The 21,345-nt window shown below is 42.5% G+C and overlaps 1 protein-coding gene across 1 annotated transcript in view; it reads right to left on the bottom strand.

The window, feature by feature from the left end:
* Positions 1-16,630: 16,630 nt before the first annotated feature.
* The window catches only part of ZNF2 (zinc finger protein 2), a 35,438-nt gene continuing 30,723 nt past the window's right edge, over positions 16,631-21,345 (bottom strand). Inside the window, exons 4-5 of the mRNA XM_081264261.1 lie at positions 19,913-20,026; positions 16,631-19,410 (exon numbers count right to left, since the gene is read on the bottom strand). Coding sequence (XP_081120387.1) covers positions 18,404-19,410; positions 19,913-20,026 — 1,121 coding nt within the window. The 3' untranslated portion in view covers positions 16,631-18,403. The remainder of the gene's footprint in view (positions 19,411-19,912; positions 20,027-21,345) is intronic.

The following is a 21,345-nucleotide window of genomic DNA, read 5'->3' as shown; positions in this document are numbered from 1 at the left end:
GAATTACTTGGAGTCTTAAAGCAGTGCTGGGTACCACCTTCATTCAGCTGGTCTGGTGTGCTGCCTGAGAATTTGCATCTTCATCAAGTTCCTAGGTAAAGCTGAAGCTGCACATCTGGGAATCAACTAAATGTCCAAATGCCCCAGAGCTCAAACTTTGGGTCTTTTCTTTTTCTGTCAACATTTAGGTGATCTTTTTCAGCCTAGATGCTCTAAATGCCATTCAGTTGTGGTCAACTCTCAATTTATATCTCTAGCCTGGGTTTCTTCCTTGAACTTGAGCTATCTCCTCAGCTTTCTTTAGTTGATGTTTAATAAATGTCTAACGTGGCATATTCAAAACTGAACTTCTGTGTCTCTCCCATTGCCATACCTCTTCCACTGCAGTTTACCCACCTCAGTAAATGGCAACTCCATCCTCACAGTTGCTCAGTTCAAACTGAGCCATTGTCTTTCTCTTTATCTCACACTCTACTTTCAGTTCCTCAGCAGACCCTTCTGGCTACATTCTTAAAATATATGCAGAACCTGATCACATTTCAGAGTGCATTACTACCACCCTGATCCAAGTCTACATCATCTTTTGCCAGAATCACTGCAAACAGCTGCTAACTACTCCCACTTGTACTCTTGCCCTAAACATTCTATTCTCAGCACCGTGGCTCCTCCATGTCAGGGTAAAAGCCAAAGTCCTTACAATGGCCCACATCCCTTCATAATCTGAACCATTTACCCCCACTAGTTCTTTGAACTCATCTTCTATGATTCCCCCTCACTTGTTCTGCTGCAGATAAACTGTCCTCTTTTTCACCCTTCATTCAAGTGAAGAATGCTTTCACTGGGCAGCCTCTGTGTTAGTTCCATCTGGGTCTCCTTCCCTCTCGTGGCTACACGCCTTGCTGTTTCACCTCCAAGCCTTTGTTTACCTCTGAAGCCTGCCCTGACAACACTTCTTTTTCCAACAGTATTTTGCTTTTTCTAATATATACTTGTTTATTTTGTTTATTAGGTGATCCTGAAACTGGAGTTCTCTACTTCTCCTGGCACATGGGGTCTGTTTATGCCGCAGGTCTCTGCAGCTGAGAAACATGTTGCTGCTCTGAAGGGCAGGCTACACCCTCCAGTGTTGCAGCAGACCCCAGCAGCTCACCACCAGTTTCCTCTTTTGGCGTTCTTGTCTCATGAATTCAAAGAAAGAAATCCACAAGGGTGAGTGTAAACGTAGGATTTATTCAAGTGGGCAATGGGGACCTGACAGGGGTTGCTGTCTGAGTGTGCTGATCTAGGGTTTATATTAGCACTTGAGTGAATGCTGTTGGTCCACACTTATGCTAATCAGAGTTTGGAAAAGTATTAATGCCCCCAGTAAGCCCTGCAATCCCATTTGGGACTGCCCTAATCCAATTTTTCTGCCATTCCAGGAGGGAAGTGAGATCCTGAGATCCTGGACCTCAAGGTTTGGGCTGCAGCACTGTGTGAGTTTCTGCAGTAGCACTGTGTGGGACAGGCTTCTGCAGCAGATGACCACACCCAGCCCTGGGTCAGGCTACTGGGGCAGGACAGGTCAGGGCACCTGGCTTGCCTCCACATGGTGGGCTCTGCAGGACTGTGGCCCCAAGCTTGCCACCTGTGCTCCAGTCTGCCTGGGTCACCATTCCACAGTTCTGGGACAAGGGCTTGGCTTCAGCCCTAACATACAAACATTAGAGATTAAGCTCCATAGATCAAGGATTATCTTCAGAATATTCACTGGTATGTAGATGATCAATAACTGAGAGCATACCCTTCTATGTAGTGTGTAGAGAAGGCAAAAATGCCTGAAGCTAATATGGTCCATGTTGGTTTTCTTGGCTTTCATTTATGTTCTTCTGGAAAAATTTGGACTTCCCTCATAACCCTATTTTTGTTTATATAGGCTCTACTTTAGAATAATGTGATCCTGAGCAATAGCAGTCCCCCAAGCACAAAAACTGGTGTCACCTGGCAGTAGAGTACAGTTGGAAGAACACTTTGGAATAAAAAGCCACTGGTATCCAGTGAGTTCCCCTTGCCTGTTGCAGGTGGATTGTCCTTGAGTTCTTCTAAATTTATTGAAGGCCTCCTTTTGGTCTAGTGTCTCTTTGAATTTGCCACACATCCTATCAGAAAAGAATTCTTTCCTTCCTCAAGAAGCTATAAAAAGTTATAAGTGGTCACTTATGTTTTTTAAATTTTATTTTATTTATTCCAGTTTGTTAAATATGACAACAGAATGCGATTCAATTCACATTACACATATAGAGCACAATTCTTCATGTCTCGGCTTGTACACAAAGTAGAGTCACATCATTTGTGTCTTCATACATGTACTTAGGGTAATGATGTTCATCTGATTGGTCATTTACTTTTATATGAAAGTTGATATTAAGAGAAAGGAATGAGGAATCTGTTAACATGGAAGAAGGCAAAACCAAAAACACAAAGGATGGATTTCTGTGGCAAGGAGGTGAAGGTTTAGGAGAGAGGTGCTAAAGGTCCCAGGCCGTGAGGAGAAAGTCAGACTGGCGGCAGAAAGTTGGGCTTGGAACAAATCACACAGGGAGTTAACAAGGCCTGTACCCTGGGCCTAGTCCCGTTACCCTGGGTTGCCAAGCACCTGCTTTACCTCAGCGGCCAGAGCTTTCTCAGCCATTGACTGCACCAACTGTGGCTGTACAGCTACCAGCACAGGGGTGCGGGGGCCGTCCCTCTTGCCTCAGGCCACAGCTGCAGACCTCAGGTTTCTGAGGTTTTCTGAGGTTTCTTATATCCTCCTCCTCACATCAATTCCAGGCTTGTCAAAGTGCCACCCAGTGGGCTATGGGCCCTGGCTTCCTTAGGAGTGGCTGAATGATGCAACCTGAAGACAGAGGGAGCTGATCAGATAAATTCCTTCTGTTCACCTTCACCCACCAATTCCTCCACATGTGGTTTCTGCAGTATTTGGAGAATTCTTGTGGAACCAAGTGGATGCACTTTCTGACTCATCTCGCTCCTCAGCATGTGAAGTAGAGGCCAATGGGAACAGATCACTTGCTTTTCTTCCCTTTCTTCCTGCTCCACTTCCTTTTTCTCACTCTTGCTGCCTTGGGTATGTCCCTCAAGAAGGAGGTACAGTTCTTGCCTCAGGCTTTGTTTCCTAGGGAATCTAGGCAAAGACTGGGATCCTGGCCATCTATGACCCTTGGTCCCTCTAGTTGCAGCAATGTTTCAAGGAAGAACTATGGTCATGAGCAGGGATTCACAGTGAAGCCTGGAGCAGTGGTCAGGACCAGGGGAAGAAGGAGGGGACAGGCCTGGATCAGGTAAGAAGACTCTGAAGACAAGCCACTGGGAGAGACAGAGGTTCTCTGGACCTAGCACCTGGAGTTTCAAGGAAGCAATTGCCCAAGGGACCTAAGAGTCTGTGGCCAAATCCTTAAAAAAAATCTAATACAGAGCAGCAGGAATTTAGTTGTAAAGTTTCCTACCATTCATCAGAATGCTAATGGCAGAGAAGCCATTGCAAATAGAGTCCAGAAAAGAGCCCAGAGAGCTGTTGAGGTGGCTGCCAACCTCACAAGAACAGCCATGGTGGATTTCTGGAATCTCATAGATGCCCATCTGAAACATTACCTAGTATTTGGAAACAGCAACCGTGAAGACTGAAGAAGGCAAAGGTATCTGAGATGTGGAGGTCTACCTCGGCCATTTCTATCCAGCCAGGTGACATAGTTGTCTATAGCAACTTTGCTCAGACATGGAACTTTCAGGGTCCGTTCAGCCTGACCCTGGCTTGCCAGTTTACACGTGGTATTTTCACTCACAAGAGCTAAAAGAATCTTATGATTTTATAAAATTCATAAAATTACTTATTCAACTGAGGGGCATCTTACTTCAACTTAGGCTTCTGTCAAATAGACGTACTGATAAGGCTTTTCAAGGGAGTTATGGAAAACTGCTGGGTCCTCTCAGGGTAGCTGTTGAAGGATTTGCAAAGAATTATGCTACCCTATGGGTACGGGGATGATCCACACCTCCTTCTCTTCTGTCACCATCAACCTGTTAATTAGCTAAAACCCAGAGCTTCTGAGGTCAGGGCAGCCTTACCATGAGGTACTGCTCACCTTTGCTCTGAGGCCCCTTTTCTGCTGGATCTAGGTACTGCTTTTGAAAGTCCCAAGGAAATCTTCTTTGGCTGTGAATACAGAGGTTAGTTTCATAAGATTTTATTCTCTCACATCCAAGTCCAGAAGTAGGAAGTCAGGGCTTGTGTGAAAACTCCATAAAATTACCAGGGAATCGGGTTCTTTTATTTATTTATTTATTTTTCCTCTGACAGTCCAGAGGCATGGCTTATATCCTCAGCATCACAAGAAAAGCTGCTGGTATTCCAGCCATTAACTCCACATACAAAGTAGAAAGAGAAGAGCCAGTCCAAAAAGTAGTTTCCTAGCTCTCACTGTTTTAAAGTTCCTGTCTGAAAGCCCCATCCAACAAATTCCAGTTATATCAGGATAACATTGGTCCTATATTTGATATATCATTTCTTTGGCCTGATTAGCTAGACCTGACTGTAAGAGATGCTAAGAAATATAGTTGGGCACTCTACTAAACTAAATGCAGAACAGAATCAGAGTCCCTATTGTTAAAGAAGAGGTGAGGAATTATTCTGTTTAGACAAATAACAGCCTCAGTCACAGTAAATGTTACTCAATGCTCAATGTGAACATTCTGGCTACTGCATGTTGCTTATGAGGGCCTACAGAGTGGCTCAATGAGCTAGACTGCTGACACTGGGGTATTTGGCTTCACCTCTTTTGCAAACTTTGCATAGATTTCCTACATATGCAGGATGGAACGGAGTCCATGCCCTTACATGGGGTCAGACCCATGATAGTCATGGAACTTTTTTGTGGTCTCTGCTACTGAGATTCACCATTATCCCATTTGTCCTGCCTAACATTCCAGGTTCTTGCTCATCAACAGGATGAAAGAAGAGGTCCATGCTAATTCTCTAACCTTCATCCACAGGAATGCCCAAAATTAAAATGATTGTAATTTTTTTTAATATTTATTTTTTAGTTCTCGGCGGACACAACATCTTTGTTGGTATGTGGTGCTGAGGATCGAACCCGGGCCGCACACATACCAGGCGAGCGCACTACCGCTTGAGCCACATCCCCAGCCCCATGATTGTAATTTTTAAAAACACCTAAACATTAAGACCCCATCCTCCTCCTCAGTCTGGTGCTCATGCCCTCTGAGCTACTCTCTGGAATTATTGCTTCATTGCTCAGCAGGAATTCTCAAAGGTACAGCTGCAAAGAAGCCAATCTTTGCCTCTATGGTGACAGTGTCTACAGGACAGTCTGAATCTTGGTTTCATAGATACTGACTTGAGGGCAAGAAGGAGGACACCATGTCTAACAGGACTTTATGGCCTGGCTTATAGTCATCCTCATGTCTTTTGCTTTGGTACTTGAAGGGTTCCAGTGTGGCTCAGTGGTAAAGCACTTGCACAGCATACTCAAGGCCCTGGGTTCATCACCAGCACTACAGAAAACAAAACAAAACAAAAAAGTATGACTACTCATGAGTGAACTATGTCGAGAGCTACCTTCAGTATGGTCGTATTCTCTGAGATTAGACAGTGCCCCATTTCTGACTATGACCAATGTCTTCAGTCTAGAACTGCAGTTGGATGCTATAGTTGGACTTTGAACTCTCTGGTATGTATATTTTCAAAATAATTTTTTAGTTGTAGATGGACACAATACCTTTATTTTATTTATTTATTTTTATATGGTGCTGAGGATCGTACCCAGAGCCTCACACATATTAGGCAATTGCTCTGCCATTGAGCTACAGCCCCCAGTCCTGGTATGGATATTTTCCCCCTTCAACAGCTACAGGTGAGTAGATGACGAGAAAACAAAGAAGGTATATCAGGGTGTTCATGGAATACAGAGCCAGACTAAGGAATCCTGGTCATCAGTGAGATTGAACAAAGGTAAAAGCAAGAAGCACTACCCTAGAAATCAGAAAAACTGGGCAATGGGTTAGTCTACCAGAGATCTGGTATGGATACCAGAAGAACTATTCAGGGAATCCAAGTGAAAGTGTAAGTGAAGAATGAGAGCACGCAGTGTAACCAAAACCAGAGCTCCAGGAGAGTGGATTAAGAGCTAATGGCACAACTATAGCAAAGGCATTGCAGTCTTAAGTCCACGAGCAAGGAGTGGATGCCAACTCAGCCACCTTCTCCTGTCCCAGATGGACCTACCACCCTACCACTGATGCCTGTTTCCCAGGTAGCTTTGGACCCAGTTCTCCTAAAGGATATTTTAAGACCTTGTAGTCACTTGCACCTGCTACTTCATTCACCTTCCCCCTCGACTGGGATTTGCAGTGATATGAGTCAGAAAGTCCCATTAGGCTTAAGCAAGTTGAGGTGGCATTTTCTGTCTCCTGCATGTGAAAGTGTCTGAATAAAAATGCCAATAGCTGTTTTTTTAAATTATTTTGGTGAAGTATAGATAACATAACACTCATTATTTTAACCATGTTAACTTCACAATCCAGTGAATTATGTGTATTCACTTTGTTGTATAAACATCACCATCACTCATCTCCAGAATGCTTGTCCTTTTGCCAAACTCAAACTCTGCCCATTAAACATTAATTTCCTATTCCTTTCTCTCCTGTTGCTGCAAACTATCCCTTTCTCTCATGAATTTAACCCCAGAAGTTTCCATGTATAATAGTATGTATACTTATATATCTGTAATTTCCTTTTGGGACTGGTTTATTTCACATGGCATAACATCTTTAAGGCTCATCTATGTTGTAAACTGTGTCAGAATTTCCTTCTGAGGCAGACACCCTTTGAAATCAAATGCAACTTCCTGATAACTGTTGATACTTCCTCATTCTGAGGACAGACATCAAGGAAATGAAGACTGACATATTCTCTGACTAAACACAGCCTAGCTAAATCTGTATTTCCTACCTTGTGTCCCACAGTGGCTCTACTTCTCTTATAAAAAGCTGTCCACATCCTTGAGTCCCTGAAGATGGACTTTGAGACAGAAGGGACTCTTCTGTCTTCCTGAAAACTGGCTTTGAATAAACCCACTTTCAAGCTGGAGTTGTGGCTCAGTGGTAGAGCACTTGCCTCCCAAGTGTGAGGCACTGGGTTTGATCCTAGCACCACATAAAAACAAATAAAGGCATTGAGTCCATATACAACTAAAAAATATTTAAAAAAGAATAAACCCATTTCCTTACCAACCTGTTTCCCTAGGTTTTGTGGAGTGGGACAAGAGGTAAAGCCTCTTGCCCCCCAGTTTCCATCCTTTTGAAGGCAGGATATTATGTGATTGTAGGTGTGTGCCACATTTAGTTTACTCATCCATCTATCAATGGCTTCTTGGGTTGCTCTCACCTTTTGATTATTGTGAATAATGCTGCTTTGAAAGTGGATGTACATGTGTCTGTTCAATTCCCTGCTTTCAATGATTTTTGATAAATACCAAGAAGTAGAATTGCTAGATCCTATGGTAAGTCTCTTTAATATCAAGAAACTGATGGGCTATTTTCCATTTGCACTGCTCCATTTCACATTCCCACGACACTGTGCAAGGGTTCCGGTTTCTCCACATCCTCACCAACACCAGCTAGTTTGGTTTTGCTTTTGATGATAGCCATCATAAGGTATGTTTGGGGGATTCTCATTGTGGGGAGCTGCATTCCCTAATGATCAGTAATGTGGAGCATGTGTTCATGTGCTTATTGGCTATTTGTGTATGTTCTTTGGAGAAATGTCTATTCAAGCTTTAACTAATTTTTAAATTGAGTTTTTTTATAATTTAAAATGTTTTATTATGAATTATAACACATTTATAAAAAAAAGTGTAACTGCTGTGTGATTACCACAGGTAAACATATTGATCAGCAGCAGCTCCAGAAAACACAATTTTTCTACTAATCCTATATCTCTCCCAACACCTGGCTCCTCACCAACCAGGTAAGGCCTCTCTTGACTCTTTGCAAACCTTTTTTTGCTTTGATTTTTATGGGTTTATTAACTTGGTATGAATCCCTAAACATGTAATTTTCTCTTGCCTGATTTTGAACTTTCTGTAAATGGAGCCATACAGTAAGTACTAATTCGCACCAGTTTCTTTTTCTTTTCTTCTTTTTTTTTTTACTCAACATTATGATTTTGAGATTCATTCATATTACTGTGTCCACTTATTTTTACTGTTTGGATAGTATTGTCTTGTGTGACTTCACCTTATTTATCCACTCTATAGTTCACGGACATAGCGGTTGTTCTGTTTTTTGTATAATGTGAAAATACATTAAGTTGTATTTCCTTGATTACTAATAGGTTGGGCAGATCTGTTGACTATTTGGACTACCTTTTGTGAAGTGCATACATATTCAAGGTTTTAGAGGGGGATCCTTTTTTCTGTGAGAGTTTTCACCCTTCTTAGTGATTTAGAGGCATTCTTTATGTAGTTACTACACTCAAAGTCACTTGCCTTTTCACTCTTAATGTCTTTTGATGAACAAAATAATACCTCCCCTCTTCTTCCTCCTCCTCCTTTGCCACTCCCCCCATTATTTTGATTTCTGGTTTTTAACTTGAATTAGTTTCTCCTTTGATGACTATTCTTTTAATATAGTTCCTCCCTTTGCTAGTTTTTAGTTATTTTTCATTTATTCTTCATAAAATATTGTATTGAGTATGTTTTTCTAGTGCAGGCTTTCTAATTGTGAATTCTTTTAACTTTTGTTTATCATAAAAGGTTTTTATTTCATCGTTAATTCTGAAGCTTAGTTTTGCTGGGTATAGTATTCTTGGTTGGCATCCATTTTCTCTCAGAGCTTGGTATATATTATTCCAAGACCTTCTAGCTTGGAGGGCCTGGGTTGAGAAGTCAACTGAGGTCTGGATTGCTTACCCTCTAAATGTGACCAGTTGTTTTTCTCTGGCAGCCTTTCAAATTCTATCCTTATCCTGTATGTTAGGCATTTTCATAATAATGTGCCTTGGTGTGGATCTATTGTAATTTTGTACATTTGGGGTCAATAATGCCTCCTGTATTTGATTTTCCACTTCATTCTTTGGGAAATTTTCTGATATTATTTTATTGAAAAGATTGTGCATTCCTTTCATTTGTATCTCTGAGCCTTCATCTATCCCGATAAATCTGAAATTTGGTCTTTTCAGGTTATCTCATACTGCTTGGAAGTTATATTCGTGGTCTCTTAACATCTTTTCTCCATGTAAACTTTATTTTCAAGATTATATATTTTGGGGCTGGGGCTGCAGCTCAGCAGCAGAGTGCTTGACTAGCATGCATGAGGTTCTGGGTTTGATCCTCAACACTACATAAAAATAAACAAATAAAATAAAGGCATTCTGTCCATCTACAACTACAAAAGTTTTTTTAAAAAGATTATATATTTTGTCTTCATTGCCTGAAACTGTATTCCAAGTGGTCTAGTCTGATGGTGATGCTTTCTATTGATTTTTTAATTTGGTTTACTGATTCCTTCATTTTAAGGATTTCTGTGTGATTTTTTTTCAGAATCTCTATCTCTTTATTGAGGTGATATTTCACTTCCTATATTTTCTCTCTGATTTCACTCCTTACATCATCCTTTACCTTTCAGATCAGTTTATGTACATTCTAAACTCCTTCTCTGATATTGCTTCCACTGTGGTGTTGATGGATTCTGTTATTGAAGTGTCTTGGTTTGTTTGGGGTGATTTTTTCCCTTGCTTTATCATGTTTTTTTTTGGTGTGTGTGTCTGCCTATTTAACTGTATGGATCTGAGGCAGTAGAGTTCTACTCTGTGAACTTTAAATAGTGTTCCTGAAGGTTTACAGTACCTCACTGTTTAGGGAGAGACAAATAATAACAACAACCAATGCAAGCAATATAGAGCATTGAACCAAATAGTTTATACTATGGCATGTACAATGTTAATTGTGACAATAAACATAAATGATATGATCAATTATTGTCTACAAGTAAGTGTGCAAAAGGGTTTACAATTTCAAATGGTGGACAGAGAGAAAATAGAAGTGATATAGGATGTGATGATTATGAGAGAGGAGGAGAGAAGATAGAAGTAAAAAATTAAAGGAAGAGTGAAAGAACAGTAGAGATTTGCTGTTAGCAGAACAAAAGAGAGAGAATCAAGGAAAACAGATAAGTGAGAGAATAAAGTAAAAATTTTAAAAAAAGAATACAAAACTGAAATATACCAATCAAACATCATAGTTCTCAAAATACTGAGCCATAAAAAATAGATGACTTCAAAATGCTAAAAATTAGAAAAAATATGAATATGTATAAAGGTCCATGAACTATTAAGGTCACAAATAAACAGAGAAAAAAAAGATCTTGGTGAAAAGGTAAAGAAGTTAATTATTTCCGTCAGAATTCAAAAGATTCTCAACTTCCCTTCTGATCCCGTGTTAGGTGGGATCATCTGGAGTGTAATGCTTGCTCCACTGTCAGGGTGGGGCTGCTGGAGGGAGAGAGGTAATCCTGCAGGTGGAACTCCTGGCAATGGGGTTTGGGCTTAGGTATATTTCACATTCTTCACTGAACGCCAATTGGTCTGGAGATTTTAAATCAGCACACCTCCAGGCCCAGCAATTGCTGGTCCACACTGGAAGATCTCCCCTGGGTTCCACTCCTGTGGTAGAGGAGCCAATTCTTAGTCCACTACATCATCTGTGAACTCCATGTTTCCTGGTCTCGGGGTCAGTCTCCAAACTCAATCTCTCCTTTCCCTACCCTTTTGAATTCCCAGCCAGTCACATCTGTCCCAGCTGGTCATGCAAGTAGCCAGATTGTAGGAGGAGGGGAAAAACCAGGTGGGTTTCCATGACCAGTAGTCCCCTGTGCAAATCTTGCTCCACATTTGATATCCTCCTGGTCACTTAGGCACACTGCATGTTGTGCAGTGTGGGTTTGTCAGGCCTGGATTTCAGGCCAAACTCAAGTTAGCTGGGAATGGGCTCCCCAGCTGCCAGTTCCCATGCTGCAGCTGAGATGGGACTTCCTTCCTAAACAAGGATGTTGTGCAGCACACCTTTCAGTTTAGTCAGGTAGTGTTTTTGTTCTCTAAACTCCCCTTACCCGGAGAGTTTTAGGCGTCCTAAAAATGAGGGTTCCTTTAATTTCCTTATCCCTGCACTTTGCCTGTGGAGAGACTGCTCTGGCAATGGAGATCTCTTCCTTATATTATTATATCCGACCTCCTCGGTCCCCAATCTGCTCTGAATGTTCAGTATTAAATTCCAGTAAGTCCTCTGACTTTTTTTAATTGTTGTTGTTGTTGACCCACCTTCCTGAGAATCGGCCAGACTGTTTTCTTGGTTTCATACCACTGAGGAGCCAAGAAGGTGACCCTTTCTATTCCACCATCTTGAAAACCCCCTGGGGTTATTTTGTTGTTGAGTTGTAAGATTTCCATATTTTGTGCATTAACTCCTTATGAGATACTTTGCAATTAGTTTTACTTACTCTGAGGTTTGGTTTTCACTGTATAGATGGTGTCCTTTGATGAATGGAAGTTATAATTTTGATGTAATACAATTTATTTTTTTCTTGTACCCCGGGCTTTCAGTGCCGTATTGAAGAAATTATAGCCAAATCCTACATCATGAAGCTTTTTCTGTTTTCTTCTAAGAGATTTACAGTTATATCTCTTATATTTAGATCTTTCAACCATTTTGAGTTATTTTTTGCATACAATTATAAAGAAAGGGTCCAATGTCATTCTTTCACATGTGGATATCCAGTTTTCCCAACATAGTGTGTCGAAAAGACTGTCTTTTCCCCATTAAATGGTTTTGGAGCCTTTGTCAAAAATATTTGACCGTGTGTGGAGGGTTTATTTCTGGGCTCTCTATCACATTCCACTGGACCACACAGCTCTTCCATTTTTTAGGGAAACCTTCCTTCAGTCTCATACCCTCCAAATACCTCTCCTTCCCATCAAAACTTGCCGCAGTCTGGCTGGGCACAATTCAGGAGCCACTTGTCAAAAGAAACTAACTTTATTTTTAGAACTACAAACGCCAAACAAAACAGCTCCTCAGGAAAAAACCCTCAAAGCCCAACTGCCACCACCGGCTTCCCACAAGCCTCTCACCCACACAAGCCTCACCACCTCCCACAATCCTCCTGCTCTTGAGGCCGATTGGCTGGGTTGCGTGGGCAGAGCCAAAGAAGTCCCCCAATGAGCAGCTCCGTGGAGGAGCCAATCAGCTAGATGTTGCTGGGGCCACTGTGAACCAATCATCAGCCGGCAGCTGGAAGTTTGCTGGCAGCTGGAAGTTTGCTGGGGCCCCTTTGGCTGTGGCTCTCAACAAAACTAGAAGACAGTGTACCATAGACATGTGCCATTTATACCTTCCACTCCCCACTCAGTTACTATTTTTTGTTTTTTAGTTGTAGTTGGACACAATATCTTTGTTTTATTTATTTATTTTTATGTGGTGCTGAGGATCAAACCTTTCACCTCACCACATGCTAGGAGAGTGCTCTACTGCAGAGCCACAGCCCCAATCCCTCCCCACTCAGTTCTTAACCAAATCCATTCCAACTCAACTTTGGCACCACCATCCAAGTCACTGATAAACCCCAGTGGACACTTCTTGGGCTTCGTCCTCTTTAGTCTCTTGGCATCATCAAGGGCTTTTTGACTAGTTCCTCTTTTTTTATTAAAAGTCTTTTCTTTTGACTTCTGTGACAGAGCTGTCCCTTGGTGCTTCTCTTGCCTCCCTGTCTCCTACTCATTCTCCTTTGATGACTCTTCCTTATTTTGTGGTTCTTAACTCTTGGTGATTCTCATGGACCTGCCTAGACCTTTGTCTCTTCCTTATTACCCCTCTTCCCCAAGCTATTCCCCCACACTCACATGGCTTCAGACATCATCTAGGTAGACAGGTCATCTTTTCATCTTTAGTCTGCTCACTCTGCATCTCCACTTATCCTTTGACATTTCACAAGCATCTGGAGCTCAGTATATCCAGATAGATTTCCTTTATATCCTCACATAGGACACCATGGTGCATGCACAAATCCTCTTGATCGAAATTTTACCCCATATGTGCTGAAGTAAGCAACTTGCACAGGTGTGGTCAGATGACACCTCATCTCAGCTGCACCCTAGAGTCCTTTCTGCTCTGGAGTTTCTCCAACTCTTCAGCAAAGAGTGGTGACAGAATCTTTGGTGTTTATGACAAGTGGGGAATGGAGCTGGCAGACAAATGCCCCCCTCTTCCATATCAAAGCAGACAATTCTGAGGCTCATTAGTCTGACTCCCCAGGTCCCAGTGGGACAGAGGTTTGGTTTTCCACAGCCGTGGCCAACCTGGCAACCTTATATGTGAGCTTGGTTTTTTCTTGTTTTTTTTTTCTTTTTTTGACTGACACTAACTTATTAATGTAATGAACAATATCAGTATTTTAATTATTTAAATCTTGATTTATCAGATTATAATATAATACAAAAATCTGAGTTTCAGAAGAGTAAAAACAATAAGGGAAGTTAAATTAACACTACTTCTAGTGGATGGACTGCAGGGGCATAGAGAATGTATTGGCTAGAAAAGTGATGGCCCATCCATCAAGAAGCAACTTATGAGGATCTTCCAAGGCAGAAACAAGGGGAAGCTCAGAAGCAGCTACAATGGACCCCTTTGTTAGCTTTTATGTAATATTTATGGCAGTTTTACTTCCAGGATATGGATTTTTGACTAGCTAACCCAAAGAATCATAAATCATGGAAAAATCATCCTCCTGCCCTCCAATTCCATCATCATGGCCATAGTCATCCTCACTGATTTATATTTACAGTTCTGGGATTGGGGAGAGCTGTGGGCTTCCCTTGGGCACATTTAGCCAGCATTCTTCACTCTTCACAATTTACCCATTCTGATAGAGCGTCTTCCCTTCTCCCTGGAATCATCATAAATGGACCCTAATATCCTGCTTGGAAGAAGGTGAAACGGTCACATGACATCTTTCTGGTTGTCACCAACTGGCAACTGTATGGACTTCCTCCTCCACATCCCTGTTAGGGTGTCAGAAGTTCATTAAGTATAATCTCTTTCCCCCTTGAGTCCTGATCCAGCTCAGAGAGAACAAAGGAATCAGGCATGTGGCTGGATGACAAGGAGGGATGGATGGTGACAGCAGGCTTGCCAGGCCTAAACTCCACTGTCACTTGTCCTCCTGGAAGCAGAAAACTGCCTCAGGCAGGTGCACAGTGCTTGCCATGTTAACATCTCCAGTGGCCAAAATAACCCCTTCGCCTTTTACTTCTAAAATTCCCTGAGATTATCCAAAATGGTACTGTCCAATAGAGTAGCCACTTCCCATGTTAAGTTGGATGGAACCCACACTACCCATGTGTGGCTAATGAGCATTTGGAATGTGGCTAATCCAAATCTGAGACAGGCTATAAGTGTAAAATATTCACCAGATTTCAAGAACAGTTTAAAGGAAGAAAAGAAAGGTAAGATAATTTACATTTTCTTTTTTAAAATAAGGGATTTAAAAGGCTAAGATATTTTTATATTGATTTCATGTTGAAATTGCAATCAAAATTTTTGAAATTTCACTTGGAATTCAAATATCAAATGAAATAAAATATGAATAAGATTATCATCAACTTCACTTTGTAAAATGTGACAGTACTTTATTACCATTGGACAGCAGTGACCTAAAACCTGGGGAATAGAGCTCTGAGTCTCTGCACACTGAGCTGGGATTGAGTTCTGGAGGGTGAGGGTGCCTAATTTTCCAGGGCCAGGGCTGGGCCTTTAACTGCCCACATGGGTACCATGTGATCTTCATTCTCCTGCCATCAGTATGAGCTAGATATCTATCTCCCCAGAACATTCCCTCTCTTATAAACACATTTCATGCTAGATCTCTCCTGAGGCTCCCTTTTACCCTATTACACTCCACTTTGACTTCTACCTGCTTACACAGGAATCTCGTCTCACTAACACAAACCACTTAGGACCTTGACATTCATTGCAGTCAATCTCATAGGCTTCCTCGGGAGTCTTTGTTCTGACTTCTTATTGAAAATGAACATACTGACATTGTCTGATGACTGGTACCTGGCAGCCTTCTTTAGCTCTGTGCTATTTAATATGTAAGACTTGCAGAGGGGGTTAACTTATTCTTAGATGCCTAGGCCTAGGTAGAATGAGAGGGTGGGTGCGTCTGGGCTGCCAACCCTCTTGCCGATCATCCTGTCATCCTGAACCCCAGATCAATTTCTGCAGCTGGTGGTTCTACCAATTGCCTGTCCCAGGCTGCAGGTCCCAGGTTTTCTCCATCTACCATATTCTGCTACGGTTTGAATCTGGGTTGTCCCAAAAGCTCATGTATTAAATGCTTGGTCCTGTTGGGAGGTGCTGGAAATTGCAAGAGGTGGGGCCCAGTGGAAGGTCTTCAGGTCATTGGGGCATTCCTTCAAGGGGCACTGTGGGATCCCATCCTCCCTCTCTCTTATCCCAGACAGGAAGTGAGTGGTTTTGTTCCACCATGCCCTTCTGCCCTGGTGTGCTGACCTGCCACAGGCCCAAAGTGATGGGACCAATTGATCATAGACTAAAGCCTCTAAAACCATGAGACAAAATAAACCTTTTCTAAGGTGTTAGCTCAGGCATTTGTTAAAGTGACAGAAAGCTGAGTGACACATCTCCAACTTCTCTAGCTTTGCCAACCCTTCAATTTGAGGAGTTAATGCATACAATGCCTCTGTTTCATTTGGTAAAGTACTCAATTCCCTCTTAAAATTTAGGAAAGGCCTGTTTGGTACCAGAGATAATTATTTTGTTTTTTTTTTTTAAACCATTTTAAAATCTTAGGTTCAAACCCTACAAACATTACCCAATCTTTTCATTTTAAAATCTAAGAATGCTGACCTACTTCCAATTGATCAATTTCTGATTCCAAGATTTGATTCTACTAATGGCCAGTAGGTGAAGCTAAAATGTAAGGCCTCCAACACTATAAGTCATACTGGGGAATATAAATGGAAAAGCAAAATGGCTCTTTCCTCAATTTTTAGCAACAGATGGAATACTAGGCCACATTTTAGAAAACACTGTGCACCTCACCTCATTTAAAATGGAACATAGGGAGCTGGGGATATAGCTTAGCTGGTAGACTACATGCACAAGGCCCTAGGTTCTAATCCCCAACACCAGATATACATTAAAAAAAAGTGGATAAAAATGGAACACAGGGCAAACTATTGAATGTATAGCCCCACTGTTTTAGTTATTACTGCACTCTAAAGTCATGAGAGGCCTCCTGATGCTCTCCACAGGCTGAATTCTTACACGGGCTATATAGAAAGAGGAGGTGGAGTAAGTCTACACCACATACACCTCAGCCAGGCTCTGTTCCTGGTCTGTACTATGAATGGGGAAACATAGTACAGAACAAATTCTGAATCTGTTCCAATCTCATCTTGTTGATAGTGGCAGAACATCTTGGGAAGTACATGATTTCCAATGTGTTTTGAATAAGACAGTAAAAGAAAGACTCAGAACACTGAGACAGTCAGATGCCAAGTTTGTTAATTGTTCCTTTTATTTTCTGATTGACACTGTTAAATTTTATCAGCTATTATCCACATCTACAGATTCTGTGACACATTTTTCTTCAAGTTGTTTCAGAAGTCCACACATGAAGTCTTCCTTGCCACCTACCTGCTCTAAGGAGGATCAACATTAACTAGTGTGTTAGTAGGTTGGGAGGGGTATGTTTGGCAATTCAATTTCTTGAATCTTTCACTTCTGGGGAAAACCACCTTGCTCCCTGGGATTCATAGGATCTGAGTCCACAGCTTTTCAGAAACACATCCTTTCCCAGACTTCTCCCTAACAGGGAATACAGATACCCCAAATCCAGTGTGCCTAGTACCTGATCTTCAGTAAAACAGAAATAAAGGGCTGGGCCCAGGGAGTAGAAGAGTTTTGGAGTAAGTATATGAAGTTTGGTGATGGGGACTGAATTAAGGCAGATCTTAAAGTTCAAAGAAGTTTCCATTAAATAGAGAGCTATTTTAGGTCATGAATAGGCAATTATGGGCAATTATGATAGTGGTCCCTAGAGTTAGTCAAATACTAAGATTCCCATTTACATTCTGAGCTGCCAGGTGCTGGATGCTAGTGCTTAAAAATACCTCCTAAGTTCTTCTAGCTTCTCTTCATGGTGACTTTGGAGGTTGAATATTCTAAATGATGAGGATGGGATGAGACCGACTGACCCACTTCAGATTGGATGTGACACAGATCTTTGTTCATTTAGGAGTTGTTTGTTACTGCAGCACAGCTTAGCATATCCCTCTTCAGTCATGTAGAGGGAAAAACTAGAATTAGGAAGTGCCTATTGTTGTCATGGGAGCCTGGGATGATAAAGGTATGGGCTGGACTGTGAAAACTGAGAAAAAGGATATGAATCCAAGAGGGGTTTTGAATGGAGAGAACTTGATATTTGTTCAGTTAAATACTTACTGAGCTCCTATTATTCGCAAGGCACTGCATGAAATGCATGTAAGTCACATTTCCAAGTGCTTACAAAATAATTGGGGATATAACACATGTACGTAAATAATAAAACAAACCTTAGAGCATAATGGTAAAGAAAACAGACTCTGAAAGCAGACCTGGCCTCACCTTTCGGAGCCGTGTCACTTTGGACATGTGATTTAATCTCCCTGAACTTCAGTGTGCTCATCTGTAAAATGCACACAGCCACAGCACCTGTTTCACAGAGCTGTGAGAGGATCCATCAATCCAGTCCTTGTAAAACTCTTAGCTGAGTGTTTGCCCCATAATAGGTGCTCAATAAGTGCTACCTACGAGTAGTAGTATTGAGAGATCTAAAATCTGGGGCAGAAGAGAACAAGGTCAGGGCCCAAAAAAGCTCTAAGAGAGGGACTAACAGCTATAAAAACTGCTCTGAAAGAACAGTGCTGCTCTGGTATAACTGTGCCTTCCTCCCCTGTTGCAGCCTCTAGGTATTTAAAGTCTTTTTGTTTGTAGCGCTGAGATCAAATCCAAATCCATGGCTGGTCTTCTGCCTGCTAGGCAAGTGCTCTACCCATGAGCTACAGCATCATTTGAATCTGCAGCATCATTTCCTGATGTCTGCATCCCACATCAGTCCTATCACACAGTAGACACAGAGTGCTACTCAAACACTGGGGGGCAGAGGCAGGGCAGAAGAACAGTATCTGGAGTGGGCAGAGTGAGCAAATGTGGGTTTGCGTGTGACAGGGGAAGCCTATCTTGTATTTCTATGGTGCTCCTTCGCCAGACTCAAGCTTCCACCCAACTCAATCTATTCCCTGTTTTGCGTAACGCCGCTGATGCTGAATAACTGAAGATTTTGAGCTGAAGACTTTCCCACACACGCTGCACTCAAAGGGCTTCTCCCCAGTGTGAACTCTCTGATGCCGCGTGAGCCGGCACCTCTGGCTGAAGGCTTTCCCACACTCACTGCATTCGTATGGCTTGTCTCCAGTGTGGATCTTCTGATGTTGCGTAAGGGAGGAACGGTCAAAGAAGGCTTTCCCACATTCACTGCACTGATAGCGCGGCTCCCCTGCGTGAGCTTTTTGATGTCTGTTCAGGGATGAGACGCCGTAGAAGGCTTTTCCACACTCATTACATTCATAGGGCTTCCTGCCTGTGTGGATGAGCTGATGGCGAGTAAGAATGCTTTTCTGGCTAAAGGCCTTCCCACACTGACGACACTCATAAGGGCTTTCTCCAGTATGAATTCTCTGGTGTCGAGTGAGGGATGAGCGGTCAAAGAAGGCTTTCCCACACTCGCTGCATTTGAAGGGCTTCTCTCCCGTGTGAATCCGCTGGTGCACGGTGAGGGATGACCGGTCAAAGAAGGCCTTGCCACATGCACTGCACTCGAAGGGGCTCTCCCCAGTGTGAGACATCAGGTGTCTGCTGAGGCTGCTTCTGTGACTGAAGGCTTTCCCACACTCCTGACAGTCGTAGGGCTTCTCTCCAGTGTGAGTCCTCTGGTGGCGCACAAGTGAGGAGTGGTCGAAGAAGGTCTTCCCACAGTCTCTGCACTCATGGTCTCTCTCTCTAGTGAGGGCTTTCTTGGGTGGGGCTGACCCTTGCTGCGAGCTTGGATCCCGGGACAGCAGTTTCTTGCAAGGTTCTACTGTGGGTCTTTCCTTCTCCACTTCCAACCTACCAACCAGTGCTTGAACTTCAAGTTTAGGACACAGAGGACTTTGCCTGTCAATGCTTCCCCTCCGTGTTCCTTCTGGTTTCTCTTCTTCTGAAGCATCTTGAATCTTGGGCTTGGTCCCCCAGCCTGGAACAAAGAGAAGACACAGATGTGGTTTCTTCCCTGGGGTAGAAAATGTTCCAGGGGAAAGAAGAGGAACTCTGATGATTCTGAAAGTAACACATAGGCACAGCATTGCTTGCTCCCACAAAGAGTCTCATGCTTCAGGCCTGAGACTTGGGAATGAAGCATAATGTGGGGAAGCAGGCATGGAGAATAGAGGAGAATGTCCACTGAGAGCACTGCTAGGATAACTAGGAGAGTAGCCAAGTGGAGAGGACGGGGACCAACAGGAATATCAGAGTGTGAATGGGCAAGGTGATAGAGCTGAGAAAACTAGTGACTGGTGAATACAGATGAATAATACTAAGGTGTAGAGGAGACTAGGGAGAGCAGACAGGTGGTACAAAATAAGCACTGCAGCAGAAGACCTGACCTTGGAGCAAAGATGATACCCAATGTTCCTCCCACCCACCTGAATAACAAACACAGAAAACAAAACTGCCCTGACCCGTCCCTACTCAGTTACCTAGAGAGACATTCTCTGGACACTTTCTGTCCTCAGATCCATGAAGACCCTCTGTCCATGGCTCAATCCCTCTCTTCAACTGAAAAAGCACATCGGGCTGAGGAACTGGAAGTCCTGCTCAAGGAGAAAGAAACAAGCCAGGTGGTTGTATGTGATGAGAACATGCAGCTGCTCCCAAGCTGGTTCCTGGCCTCCAGGTCTTTCACAGAGACGATGCAAAAGGCCAGAATGCAGAGCACAATGCAGAGGAATCTCCAAGGGGAGGTCAGGCCTAAGTCTGTAGAAAGGAGGGATTGGCAATCACCTTGAGTTCATGTGGAGTGAGTGGGAAGCTTCCTGCATGGGCACTGAGGGTGAAGGTGCTTGGCTCGGGGAAGTGAGAACAAAGAAGGATCATCTTGGGTAGAAAAGCGTAAGGAAGATGCTCGTTTTGTTTATCTACGTTTATTATTATGCTTTTTAAAAACAATTGTTAATTGTAGGAAAATCAGAGGTAAGTACAAGTAAAAAGAAAAATCACCTTTTATACTTTGTATTCATATTTTCTTCCTATTCATTTTGATTCCGAAAGGTACCCATAGAGAAATAAAATAAAATACCCACAGATAAAATTGGACAATGGAATAATACTGATTTGTAAACTGGATTTTTTTCACTTAATAATGAAATTATTTCAATTAGCATTTTGATGGCTAAATGGCTTTAACTAGCCCTTTTAATGGTTATAATACGGCACTGTATGGCTTAATCTAACTTATCTGATGAATCACCTGCTAACAGACATTTCAGACTGTTTTAATGTTTTGTTACTAACACACAATGGCACAATGAACACCTGCATGCTGATAACTGAATCCATAAGCCTATTATTTCCCTAGGATCAATTCCTGCCAGCAGACCTATCCATTTTTAGTTATATTAAAACAAACAAACAGATCCCCTTGTGAAAATAGGCTTGAGCTCCAGGCTTTCCTTGCACGGGAAGGCCCCACCGCAGGAAAGAGAGTGCTTTCTTACTGGTCCCAAGCACCCTTTACCTGGCGAGGTGCTGATTCTCTGCTGACAACATGGCCATGCCCCACCTCTGTGGCTCCTTGACTCTGACCTAAGGAATTCTACGGTCTCCACACTTCACCCTGCCACAGCCTGAGGCAGAGACTCAGCAGTCTCCCTTGGTGTCTCCTGGACATCTTATTCTGTTGGGACACTGTATGGCCTGCTGAAGCTAATTGAGGGATGTGTATGCTTGCCTTTTTGACCTGCTTTATGTGAAATCTGCAAGGCCTTTACTGTCCTCTTGCACTTATTTTAAGTCAGCTTCTAAGCTGTGTACTTTTTCAGCATCTTATTCTTTTTTTTATTTGGATGGAGTCTTGCTATGTTGCCCAGGCTGGTCTTGAACTTCTGGCTCAAGTGATCCTCCTGCCTCAGCC

Source organism: Spermophilus citellus, assembly GCF_964194105.1.
Source record: "Spermophilus citellus genome assembly, chromosome: 13".
NCBI lineage: Eukaryota > Metazoa > Chordata > Mammalia > Rodentia > Sciuridae > Spermophilus > Spermophilus citellus.
The sequence above is the reverse complement of the archived record's forward strand: the minus strand, read 5'-3'. Positions and strand labels throughout refer to the sequence as shown.